The sequence below is a fragment of the Somniosus microcephalus genome, unplaced genomic scaffold (genome assembly GCF_052327205.1).
Source record: "Somniosus microcephalus isolate GS21.2 unplaced genomic scaffold, FLI_Smic_1.0 unresolved_chr4, whole genome shotgun sequence".
NCBI lineage: Eukaryota > Metazoa > Chordata > Chondrichthyes > Squaliformes > Somniosidae > Somniosus > Somniosus microcephalus.
In genome coordinates this window covers 33,909,704-33,923,009 of record NW_028225182.1, presented here as the reverse complement: position 1 = coordinate 33,923,009, position 13,306 = coordinate 33,909,704, and the positions used below count along the sequence as shown (strand labels likewise).

General features: G+C 51.8%; 1 protein-coding gene across 1 annotated transcript; it reads left to right on the top strand.

The window, feature by feature from the left end:
- The first annotated feature begins 6,089 nt into the window (after positions 1 to 6,089).
- LOC147090493 (RING finger protein 222-like) lies at positions 6,090 to 12,451 on the top strand. Its single transcript, XM_085977271.1, has 2 exons — positions 6,090 to 6,490; positions 8,757 to 12,451. The coding sequence occupies exons 1-2, from the start codon at positions 6,109 to 6,111 to the stop codon at positions 8,810 to 8,812; spliced, it is 438 nt and encodes a 145-aa protein (XP_085833397.1). The 5' UTR covers positions 6,090 to 6,108; the 3' UTR covers positions 8,813 to 12,451.
- Positions 12,452 to 13,306: the final 855 nt, after the last annotated feature.

Genomic DNA, 13,306 nt, shown 5'->3' with positions numbered 1-13,306 from the left:
GCACGGGGCAGTCCCGTGCAATAAGGTTTTAAGTCGGTTCACGGACTTAAGTCGGTACAAGGGCAGGTTGGAGAAGCTGGATTTGTTTTCATTACAGCAAAGGAGGTTGAGGGGTGATTTGATCGAGGTGTACTAAAGATTATGACGGGTTTGGATAGGCTAGACGGGGGAAAGTCTGTAATAACAGCAGAAAATGCTGGAAAAACTCAGCAGGTCAGGCAACATCCGTGGACAGAAATTTGAGTTGACGTTTCGGGTCGAACCCTTCTTCAAGAAGGGTTTTGAAGAAGGGTTCGACCCGAAACGTCAACTCAAATTTCTGTCCACGGGTGTTGCCTGACCTGCTGAGTTTTTCCAGCATTTTCTGTTGTTATTTTGGATTTCCAACATCCGCAGTATTTTGCTATCGGACGGGGGAAAGTGTGTTCCCACTAGTTGATGGTACAAGGACTAGGGGACACAGATTTAAGGTTTTGGGCAAGAGATACAGGGGGGATGTGAGGAAAAACTTTTTTACGCAGCAAGTGGTGAGGACCTGGAACTCGCTGCCGACGGAAGTGGTGGAAGCGGAGACACTCGGGGGTAAAAATTGGGTAGCGCCCCCACGGCCGATTTTCCCAGGTAGCACCCCGAGAGGGAGGAGGGGAGCTACTGGAAGCGCTCCGCGTCCCTCTTGGGGCGCTGTGAGCCAATATCGTGGCGCTACGGCACGTCGCGCTACGGTACTGCAGGCCTATTAAAGGGGAGGGGCCTGGCGCAGTGTGTCCCGGCGCCCAGCTGGGCCACCAGGGATCGGGAGTGCTGGCAAACGAGCCCAGCACTCGAGGAGTGCCGGGCTCACGGAGAGCAGCCGGCACCCCGCGGGGGGGCTTCATGGGGGCCAGGGACAGCAACGGGGACAAGCAACAAAAATGGCCGCCCGCCACCTCTCCTTTAACTAGCACCGCCCCGGCCGCAGGTAGGCCCCACTGACCCTGGCGGACACAGCGTCCGACGGTAAGTCGGGGGGGCGCCACCCAATAGACGTCATTGCCGGCGGTACAGCGCCACGTGGCACTAATGGTTAGCGCCGTCGCTAACCTCCTGCTGAATTTCACAGGAGGCGTTAGCGGCGCCGCGCCCAGGCGCTAGTTGATTTGCGCCCCGTTAGTGCCCTGCGAATTTAGCCCCCTCAATCTTTTCAAGGGGAGACTGGATAGGCACTTGAGGGAAATAAACTTGCAGGGCTACAGGAATAGAGCGGGGGAATGGGACTGACTGGATTGCTCTACAGAGAGCCGGCGCGGACTCGATGGGCCGAATGGCCTCCTTCTGTGCTGTTATAACTCTACGACTCCCAGGCCACCTGCCTTTTCTGCGGCCCGGAGGAATCTGTTTTTCATGTGTATATATAGAATGTGAGAGGTTGCAGGCCCTCTTTCAATATTTGAAGGGGCTGCTCCTCCATTTTTTGGCTGCACTTCAGTCCCACGCTCTTGATCTTCGGTCACCCGGTGCGGAGGGGAGCGGGCAGATCAGAGGACCTCCTCATAGGACTGCTCCTGGGCCTGGCGAAGATGGCCATAAACAGGTCCAGGCAGCGGGCGGTCGAGGGGGTCGTTCGGCCCGATTGCCTGCCTCTCTTCCGCGGCTATGTTCGCGCCCGGGTGGCCCTGGAGATGGAGCACGCGGTGTCCGCCGGCACGCTCGAGGCCTTCCGAGACCGGTGGGTGCTGAGGGAGCGCTGTACTGTCGGAGGTGCCGTCTTTCAGATAAGACGTTAAACTGAGGTATGCCCTCAGGTGGACGTAGGAGATCCCCGTAGAAGAGCAGAGGGGTGTTCTCCCCGGTGTCCTGGGGCCGGTATTTATCCCTCAATCAACATCACTAAAAAACAGATGATCTGGTCATTGGGCCAGAAATTAGGATCGGGAGCTTGCCGCGCGTGCAAGCCCCTGATGTGCACTCACCCGGCGCGCCGACATCTGAAGCCTGGGCCTGCTTGGAATTCCTGTCACTGGCCCGGTTCAGATGTCGGCGCGATGTGCTTACCTGATCCAGCGGCGTAGTTAGTGCGATGTGCCGGCTGCGATTTTAAACAATTAATAAAATTTTTGAAAAAAATAATTTTTTAAGAAATCGGGTCTAAAAATAAACTTACCTTACTGTAAAGTCCTTAAAAACAATGAAGCTGTGGAAAAAATGTAATAATTTTAAATAATAGACCACTTACCTTCAAGAATCAAGTCCTTACGCCTCCTTTTTATATGTGTAAAAAAGTTCAGGCCCTTACACACGGGCAAACCTGTCAAAAAGAAGGAAGTTCAACGCGTGCGCGCAGGGTCCTGCGCGCACGCATTGGACCTCTGAACCCCTTGGAGGAAATGCCGGTTTCCCGCGCATGCGCTGTGCATGCTGAAATCCAGCACTTCCAACGGTCCCACGCGTGAGTACCCCATCCGTACACACGCGTTGGGACCGGAATTACTGGCCCATTATCACAGTGCTGTTTGTGGGAGGTTGCTGTGCGCAAATTGGCTGCTGCCTTTTCCTACATTACAACAGCAACTCCACCTCAAAAAGTGCTTCATTGGCTGTAAAGTGCTTGGAGACGTCCTGAGGTGGCGAAAGGCGCTCTATTAAGTGCAGATCTTGCTATCTATCTGCAGTTGAACGTCTGTGGGGGGAGCGGAAGCAGGAAGCTTGAGTGCCGAGTGTATCCGTACACAAGGGGGCGCTGCTTGCCCATGTCACCAACGAACGAAAGTCCTTTGGCCAGAATGGGTCGTCGGTCTGATCCTACGGCCAGGGACTGAGAGTGGAAGAAGGGGGCTTGGACTGCAGAGCGCTGGAGAATCCCACAGACAGCGTGGAGAAAGGTCCTACAGTCTGACATTCCCCAAAGTCATTTTCATCACGTTAAATGAAACTCGGACAGGATAGCAACTTGCGCCATTAACGTGGCTAAACGTGCCCAGGGCGCGTCACAGGGGCGATTATCAGACAACATTCGACACCCAGCCACATAAGGAGAAATTAGGGCAGGTGACCAAAAGCTTGCTCATAGGGGTAGGTTTTAAGGAGCGTCTTAAAGGAGGAAAGTGAGGCGGAGAGGTTTAGGCAGGGAATTCCAGAGCTTGGGGCCCAGGCAACAGAAGGTACGGCCACCAATGGTGGAGCGATTATAATCAGGGATGCTCTTTGTCGGCCGGCACAGACAAGATGGGCCAAATGGCCTCCTTCTGTGCTGTAAATTTCTATGCTCAAGAGGGCAGAATTAGAGGAGCGCAGATATCTCGGGTGGGGGAGGGGGGTTGTGGGGCTGCAGGAGATTACAGAGATAGGAAGGGGCGAGGCCATGGAGGGATTTGAAAACAAGGATGAGAATTTGAAATCGAGGCGTTGCTTTACCGGGAGCCAATGTAGGTCAGCGAGCACAGGGGTCAGGGGTGAATGGGACTTGGTGCGAGTTAGGACACAGGCACCCTTCTTGCCTCTCTGGCTGAGGCTATTCCAAACTCTCCTCTCTTGTTCCTCTTATGCAATCTTCCTTCTCCCTGGATGCTCACAGTGTTTCAATCCACTGGGAGCACAGGAGGATGGAGAGAGGAACGGTCGTAGAGTATCAAATCACAGAAGAAGGGTTGTGATGGAGGGGAGGTTTGAAGGTGAGGGGGGTCGGTGGGTAGCGCGCGCTCGCCTCTGAACCAGAAGGTCGTGGGTTCGAGTTGTAAGCTGCAGGGTTCTCAAAATTTCCGCACTCCCCAAGTTACGGGTCAAGGGACCCTGTTTTGGACAAGTTATTGAAAAACAGGGTACCCAAAATGGCTTCTGTAAACCCCGTGACCAACATTGACAGGATTTTTAAAAGCAAGGCTCTGCCAACAAGCAGGCCCGGAGATGAAACATTAAAATGCAGGAATCTGTGAGAACAGGACTCTCGAGAACCAGCCAGACAAAGTAAACACAGAATACGCATTTATTTGACTTGGATCGAATCAATTTAGAATGGGCCCATAATTGTGGCCATTAGCTGTCTGCATGCTTAATCGATAACAGCTCACAGTAGCCATCAAGGTAGGATGGGGACAATCAAGTCCTATCTATGACAAAGCAACCAGGACATCGGGGCCATTAGACCCAGAGATAACCACTCCTAAGGTAGTTAAAATAAATGGTTGTAATCATTTAAAACAGCCCGCCAAAAGTTAAACAATGGACTGACCTGATTTGGCGCGCAGATAAGGAGTTGGAGAAATGGGTATAATTGGAGGCCCATCAGTAGTAATCTCTCTCTTACTCTTGCTCTTGACTTTGACTCTTGCCGGTGGCCTTGGGCTGCTGCCGCTCGTACTCGCGCCCTGGCCTCGTGGCGGGCTCTCTTCTCACTCCCCGCACCACTCAACAACCGAGGACGTCCATTACACCGGGGCCAAATGCAGGAGGAGAACAAGACCCGAGTTCAATACCACACCGGACACACAGGGGCGAGACGAGACGAGACAAAGAAGAAGGTAACCGATAAAAGCAGAGAAGGGCAGCGAAAAACGCATTGGTAAAAAAAACAAACGCCTAGTTATAAGCTGGCGTTTGGGGAAGAAATTAGCAGTGTATGTATGGACAGTGAGAATAAGTTGGCATTTGAACACTGCGAATAAGCTGGCGTTAGGCGCAGGTGTCCATGCCGCAACGAATATACGGGCGTTCAAAGCTTGGGTAGTGAAATCAAGTAAGCAGTGAAGACCGCCAAACCGACCCCCAACCGCAACATTACCGCCGGCGACCGCCCGAGGGAGAAGAAGAAAAAAAACCATCGCGACGAGACAACAACGGTAGCTGAGGAGAGGGAGGGTGTGTCACAGCAACAACTCCAGCACCGCACCCTGAGACCACGTGACGATGGGGTACCCCAAAGGACAGCAGAACCAAACCTCAAAACTCACAACCGTTAAAGCAACAGGTTTTGGATTGGTGAGCATGAATTCTTGGCCCCTCATAGCTTAATCTAGTTAGGTATAGGGGGTGGGATAAGGATAAGGGGATTGTTAATGGAGCTATTTTTCCCTCGATGTGCTGTGTGTTCCCCATTCCCATATAAGTATAACTGTTTATGCCTGTATTTTTCATACCAGTAATTTGCCATAAGATTGCTGTATTCTGCTTTTAATAAAATCTTGGTTTTCTTATACCAATCCACTTGTCTACTCAATTTTCTGCATCGTTGCCTGTACCTAAGTCCGGTGTCTAGAACCCAGGGGTGTGGGAGCGATTCGAACCGCTCAAGGGATAGTCAGACGTGAAGCTGACTGGGCGCACGCGCCACACGCCATCCCCTACAGAGTCCCACTCCAGAGACTTGGGCACATAATCCAGGCCGACACTCCCAGTGCCAGTACTGAGGGAGCGCTGCACTGTCGGAGGTGCTGCCTTTCAGACGAGACATTAAACTGAGGCCCCGTCCGCCCTCTCAGGTGGACGTATAAAGATCCCACGGCCAGTATTGGAAGGAGAGTGGGGAGGGAGGGGAGAGTTCTCCCCGGTGTCCCGAGGCCAATATTTATCCCTCAACCAACATCACTAAAAAGAAAACCCAGATTATATGCTCATTTGTCGCGTTGCTGTTTGTGGGATCTTGCTGTGCGCCAATCGACTGCTGCGTCGCCCTAGATTGCGACGTCGACAAGTGCGTTTCATTGGCTGTGAAGCGCTTTGGGACGTGGTGGGGTGGTGAAAGGGCTGCCTAAATGCGAGTTCCTTTTCCCTTCAGTCGAGGTTGGCAGCCGGTGCCTGCTGACCAGGCTCGGGGGATTTTCCCCCTCCCACTTGAGATTGACATTGCCTCAGACCGAAACCTGCAATCTTCGCATGCGAAACCCTGGCGCTGTAAATCATTGGCAAGCGACTGAGAGAGGAGGAAGGAGATTAAATAGACGGCTGTGTGTTGCGAAACTTGGCTGGGCTCCCGAGGCTTCCTGATTGTGGGGCGGTCAATACCTTAAAAGGAAAGCCCCTCCTTGGCTGAGCTCATTTCTATGAATGAGGTCACTTGTGAGGGAAGCCTCCAGAGCTGCTATAAAAGGAGGAGGCCTCTGAAGGATCCTGCACAACCCTCCTGCACGTCCAGTCGAGATGCACACGGAAAGGGAGTGCAGCGTCTGTTACTGTCCCTACACTAGGGGCTCTCGGACTCCCAGGGTCTTGCCCTGCCGGCACACCTTCTGCAGCGAGTGCCTCCTGGCCCTCCTGGCCCTGGCCGAGCCCGACGCCTCCGACCTCCGCCAGCTCCTCTGCCCCCTCTGCCGGCAGCCCGCCCAGGCCCGGCGGGAAGGGAAGGACCCCCCTTTCCCCGTGGACCTCGGCGCCTGGGAGTGGGCGGTGGCGGAAGGGCCCCGGGAGGAGGAGGAGGTGAAGACCAGCGTGGCGGCGGCTCTCAAGCGAGGGGCCAGGAGGTGGGCGAAGAACCTGAAGAGGAGCTTGGGTCTTCAGCGGCAGGGCCACACAAGTCCTGACGGTAAGTGCAAGAGTCAACAGTGAGAAGTGGGGATACTGAGGCAACATGGCCTTGACATTTAGATTGAAAGCGTTTATGAGGAACATAGGAACAGGAGGAGGCCAGTCAGCCCCTCGAGGGGTGGGGTGGGAGTTACTTCAGCCCCATCGCCCCCCCACGTCCCCTGTTTCCTCCCTCGGTGAGTCCCTGTACATTGCAGCCCCGGTATGGTCGCGGTGACTTGCCGCGGTGCCGGTCCCTCTTTCACCGTGCTCGCAGAACGAGCGGGCGGCACGGTTCTGACAGCCCTGGCCTTTGGCAGATCTTTCACCCACCCCTACCCCTCTCCTTACCCCGGCCTGCTACAATGTTGAGGGAAGACCACGGACAGCATAAGGATGACCCCCGCCCCTTGGAGTAGAGGCCCTTCGAGCCAACTCCTGCTGAACTGCAATCTAAACATTGAGAAGAATAGTAACAGATGTCAGGAGGACATAGACAGACTGGTGAAATGGGCAGACACATAGCAGATACAATTTAACGCAGTGAAGTGTGAAGTGATACATATTGGCAGGAAGAATGAGGAGAGGCAATATGAAATAAAGGGTACAATTTTAAATGGGGTGCAGGAACAGAGCGATCTGTGGGTGTATGTACACAAATCTTTGACGGTAGCAGAACAAGTTGAGAAGGCTGTTAAAAAAGCACTCAGGATCTTTTATTAATAGAAGCTTAGAGTACAAAAGCCAAGAGGTTATGCTAAACCTTTATCAATCACTGGTTAGGCCTCAGCTTGAGTATTGTGTCCAATTCTGGGTACCACACTTTAGGAAGGATGTCAAGGCCTTGGAGAGGGTGCGGAGGAGAGTTACTAGAATGGCACCGGGGACGAGGGACATCAGTTATGTGGAGAGGCTGGAGAAGCTGGGGTTGTTCTCCTTAGAGCAGAGAAGGTTAAGAGGAGATTTGATAGAGGTGCTCAAAATTATGCGGGGTTTTGACCGAGTAAATAAAGAGAAACTGTTTCCACTGGCAGGGTGGGTCGGTAACCAGAGGACACAGATTTAAGATAATCGGTAAAAGAACCAGAGGGGGAGATGAGGAGAATTATTTTTACGCAGCGAGTTATGATGATCTGGAATGCGCTGCCTGAAAGGGCGGGGGGAGCAGATTCAATAATAACTTTCAAAAGAGGAATTGGAGAAATACTCGAAAAGGCACAAATTTGCAGGGCTACGGGGAGTGGGACTAATTGGAGAGCTCGTTCAAAGAGCCGGCACAGGCACGATGGGCCGAATGTATGATTCTATGATGAATTAACATGTGGCGTTCAAGTGCTGTGAAGCTACTTTAACTCTGGTGACAACAGAAAAAGTTGGAAACACTCAGCAGGTCAGGCAGCATCGAGGAGAGAGAAACAGAGTCAACGGTTTCAGGTCGAGGACCCTTCGTCAGAACTGGAAAAGTTAGAGAAGAGAGATTTTTAAGCAGGGAAAGGGAGGAGAGGAGGAAAGAACAAAAGGGACGGTCTGTGACAGGCTGGAAGGCAGGAGAGATTGACTGACAAAAGGGGTGGTGGTGCGAGGCAAAAAGAGAGGTAATGGGACAAGTTAAGAAACAAAAGATGACTCTAGGTGGGGTGTGAATGGTGATGGCAGGATGATCAACAGCTGCCATGTGAGAAAACATGGGGGAAAATAAATATAGGGGCCGAGATTATAGTCTGAAATAGTTGAACTCGATGTTGAGTCCGGAAGGCTGTAAAGTGCCTAATCGAAAGATGAGGTGCTGTTCCTCGGGCTTACGTTGAGCTTCAGTGGAACAGAGTAAGAGGACGAGGACAGAGAGGTCAGAGTGGGAGTGGAGCGGAGAATTAAAGTGACAGGCGACCGGAAGCTCGGGGTCCCCCTTACGGACTGAATGGAGGTGTTCCGCAAAGCGGTCGCCCAATCTGCGTTTGGTCTCCCCAATGTAGAGGAGACCGCATCGTGAGCAGCGAATACAGTATACTAGATTGCAAGAAGTACAAGTAAATCGCTGTTTCAGCTGGAAGGAGTGTTTGGGACCCTGGACGGTGGGAAGGGAGGAGGTAAAAGGGCAGGTGTTGCATCTCCTGCGCTTGCACGGGAAGGTGCTGGGAGAGGGGTGTTGGGGGTGATTGAGGAGTGTTATTAGTCAGATTTTCAGCATCCGCAGTATTTTGCTATTGTATTAACTCTGGTGACTTGGCTGTTTTGGAAGGAATGCTGCAGTCTTTTAGTCTGATCTTGATTTTAATCTCTTTCAGCTGTGTGTATGGACATGCGTGATATGGTTCTGATGGCGAGTTTTCACTTAATCTGAGGCAAGACATCTGGCGAAGATCGAGGCACGAGCGAGCCATGCTAATGAATCCGTGTTGGAGGGACAGCACTCCAGCATTCCAATGCTAGGGGGCGGCTGAAGGGGCATTTCCTTGGCTTCCTTGCAATATCGACTTGGATTTGGGGTGGGGGCGGAGGTGATCTTTTCAAGTAGAACGAACGCACACCAGCAATATCCCCCCACCCCCACCGCCCGCCACGGGAAAATAATGCCCCCTCCTTGAAGAGTAGCGGCTTCGTCCGTGATGGTTCCTTTCCCAGCATGCTCCGAGGGGGTCGGGCCAAGGTTGGCCGGAACCGAAAGGCCCTGACGTCAAGCGGGCCGGACACGTCTCGGCCGCGCTGGAAAGTTTGCTCGCCACCAAGGACCCTCAACGAGTTGGCGTCGAAGAACCCGTCTCCAAAACCGGCGGCCATGGATCCCCATCAACAGCGTTGCCTCAGGGCAAAGAACTGAGTCGCGTTGGGCAAATCAAGGGCCCAATTTATGCACAAGGCCTACTTGGCTTCTGTCAGATCGGGCCTCGGCCTAATCTTCCATTTGTATGTTTTGTTTTTTGTAAAAGCCGCTTTTATTTTTAGGTGTCGGAGGAAGGGGGGTGCAATGTTTGCGCCAGGTTTTACAGCGACCGCAAGCCTTTGCCATGTCGGTGTGTGTTTAGGTAAACCCCCTAAACCCCCCCTGTTGTCGTTAGCGAAGGTGCCAAGGTTCAAAGCTCCCAAACTTTTAACTGACAGCTGCTCCCCAGCATTGCAGCCCTGGCTTGTTTTTCGTGCAGGTGTTGTGGCGTTGCCGTGGCGATGGCACGCTGATCCTCCCTCAAGTTGTGGGCATGTTTCCAAATCTGTGCGTCACAAACCAGTGCTGAGCCCTGACTTAAGAGCTTCCGAGACACACGCGAGAGGACTTATTATAGTCTAATCGGCATTCTAGTTGCCTCGGTTACCAAACACTCTAAAAATAGACACCGCCTTCGGCAGAACCTTTGACCTGCTAGGCCTCAAAGCCTGAGCTAGGCCCTGCCTGGATACAGGAGCTGTACCACAGGCTGGAACAGAACTCTGGGCCCGTATGGATAAATTTCTAAGTGAGGAAAGGGGAGGGGAATAAAAATCCCTTATTCTAAAAATGATTTATACTGAAATTTTTTAAAAATTCGTTTATGGGATCAGGGCTTCGCCGGCAATGCCAGCATTTATTGCCCATCCCTAGTTGCCCTTTAGGGTTGCCAACACTTGTCTGTATGTATTCCTGAAGGTTTTTATCACATGGCCTCCTGCCTCCAACTGCCCCACCCAGCCAAATAGCCCTTTTTCCCACCTCCAATCTTTAAATAATTAATAAACTAAAGAAAATTGGGGGTGGGAAAAACACATTTTTTTAAAGAATGTTTCCATGATTTTTCTCCTGGGTTACTCGCAGCAGTGTCCAGGAGTAAATTCCTGGAGACTTCAGGCCAATCCTGACTGAAATAGATATCAGTTCCGTCTAGAACGGCTGGACAATAAAAGACGAGGGTCCATCTCGTTCGCCTTCCACCATCCCGGCAGTCTGCCTGGTACAACGACAAATGGGAGTTGCTGACTGATCCTAGCAATCAATCTCCAGTCTGCAACAGACCCAGACACGGGGCGAGGAAACCCCACCCCCGAGTTGTTGGAGAACTTTGGGAACCAGAGGCCCAAAGCCACCAGTTCCTCCCGAGCGCGTCACAATCATAGAAACATAGAAGATAGATGCAGGAGTAGGCCATTCGGCCCCTCGAGCCTGCTCCGCCATTCAATGAGATCATGGCTGATCATCCAAATTCAGTACCCTGTCCCTGCTTTCTCCCCATATCCCTTGATCCCTTTAGCCTTAAGAAATATATCCAACTCCTTCTTGAATATATTTAATGAACTGGCCTCCACCACCCTCTGTGGTAGAGAATTCCACAGGTTCACCACTCTCTGGGTGAAGAAATTCCTCCTCATCTCTGTCCTAAATGGCCTACCCCTTACCCTTAGACTGTGACCCCTGGTTCTGGACACCCCCGCCATCGGGAACATCCTTCCTGCATCTAGTCTGTCCAAGCCTGACAGAATTTTATAGGTTTCGATGAGATCCCCTCTCAATCTTCTAAACTCCAGCGAGTACAAGCCCAATCGACCCAATCTCTCCTCATACGTCATTCCTGCCATCCCAGGTATCAGTCTGGTGAATCTTCGCTGCACTCCCTCCATGGCAAGAACATCCTTCCTCAGATAAGGCGACCAAAACTGCACACAATACTCGAGGTGTGGTCTCACCAAGGCCCTGTACAACTGCAGCAAGACATCCTTGTTCCTGTACTCGAACCCTCTTGCTACGAAGGCCAACATACCATTTGCCTTCTTAACCACACGTCATGTCTCAAATTACTCCTTGGCTGTGTCTCACTCATGTCACACAGAATCACAGAATCCCCACAATGCAGATAGAGGCCATTTCGGCCCATCGAGCCTGCACCGACACACATCCCACCCTATCCCCGTAACCCCACGTATTTAATCCCCTAACACTAAGGGTCAATTTATCATAGCCAAATCAACCTAACCCGCACATCTTTGGACTGTGGGAGGAAACCGGAGCACCTGGAGGAAACCCACGCAGACACAGGGAGAATGTGCAAACTCCACACAGACAGTCGCCCGAGGCCAGATTTGAACCCGGGTCCCTGGCGCTGTGAGGCAACAGTGCTAACCATGCCCTTTAAAGAAAGAAAGACTTGCATTTATATAGCGCCGTTCACAAACACCGAACATCTCGAAGCACTTTACAGCCAATGAAGTACTCACTGTTGTAATGTGGGAAATGCGGCAGTCAATTTGCGCACAGCAAGCTCCCACAAACAGCAATGTGATAATGACCAGATCATCGGTTTTAGTGATGTTGTTGGTTGAGGGATAAATATTGGCCCCAGGACACCAGGGAGAACTCACGCCCCCTGCTCTTCGAAATAGTGACTGTGGGATCTTTCACCTGAGAGAGCAGACGGGGCCTCGGTTAGGGAAGGACATCTGCCGTCCTTAGCCGGTCTGGGCCTATACGTGACTCCAGACCCGCAGCAATGTGGTTGACTCTTAACTGCTCCCTCTGAAATGGCCCAGCAAGCCACTCGGTTGTATTCAGCTGCTCGAGGGATGGCCAATACAAGCTGGTCCTGCCGGCGACGTCCACATCCTGTGAATGAATTAAAATGAATACAGACTAGGAAGGCCCCGGGTTCAGATCCTGGTCTGCGGCTGAGCCTGCTGATCACAAAATACATCGAATAGCTAGCGCCCGATTTGTGCTGCCACCCAGGTTGAATTCCCCCCCCCCCACCCCCCGCCCTGCTGTGTTTCCTCTCGGCTTCTGCTGTGCAAGGAGAAGAGGAAGAAACCAGCGGGGATGTTACAAGCCTGTGATATCCAGTCCTGGCTCTTCAGTATTATCCTATAAATTATAATAAATTTGATTGATTTGTGCCTTAGCCAGCAATGTCAATCGTAGGAAGAACTAATTATTGTGTATTTAATAGTTATTTAAAAAAATTAAACATTTTTGTGAAGTAACCATTTTTATAGCTGTTTCGTTTTTTGTGGTGAACATCTTTCCCCCTTCCACAGTTCTGAAAATTCTTCCGGCCGCCTATTAAAAGGATCTCCAGCTGTGGAGATTGCCGCCCGCACCCCTCCTCCACCCCCAACATGTAAAACCACAAAGACCGTTTATATACACTCGTCAAGCTCCTCTGGGATGCTCATAGTTAGATGGAGCGAAGGGTGACCTGACATTTCTGTGAGTGTGGGGGAAGGGGGTGTGGGGGGCGCGTGGAACTCTGCCACTGACCCCCTTCGAAGTGCCTGGGGTCACAGGGCGGGGGCCTGCAAAAATCGGATCCCGGGAGGAGGCTGTTCAGCCCCTCGTGCCTGCTCCGCCGATCTCAATTACATCATTGCTAATGATCTCAATTAGATCTTAACTCCATCTACCCACCTTCGCTTCATGTTCCAAGAAGCACACAAAAAATCTATCGATCTCAGTTTTGAATATTTTCAATTGACCCGCCAGCCTCAACAGCTTTTTGGGGGAGAGAGTTCCAGATTTCCACTGCCCTTTGTGTGAAGAAGTGCTTCCTGACATCACCCCTGAACGGCCTGGCTCTAATTTTAAGGTTCTGCCCCCTTGTTCTGGACTCCCCCCACCAGAGGAAATAGTTTCTCTCTATCCACCCTATCGACTCCTTTAATCATCTTAAACACCTCGATTACATCACCCTTTAATCTTCTATACCCGAGGGAATACGAGCCCAGTCTGTCCTCATAATTTAACCCTTTAGCCCCCGGGTATCATTCTGGTGAATGTGCCCTGCACCCCCTCCAAGGCCAATACATCCTTCTCGAGGTGCGGGACCCAGAACTGAACGCAGTGCTCCAGATGGGGTCTGAGCAGAGCTTTATATAACTGTAG

Excerpts from the sequence above, each read along its gene's own strand:
- LOC147090493 (XM_085977271.1), top strand. The coding sequence starts at position 6,109 with ATGCACACGGAAAGGGAGTGCAGCGTCTGTTACTGTCCCTACACTAGG. Across the intron at positions 6,491-8,756 it reads GGGCCACACAAGTCCTGACG|CTGTGTGTATGGACATGCGT; the intron begins GTAAGTGCAAGA and ends AATCTCTTTCAG.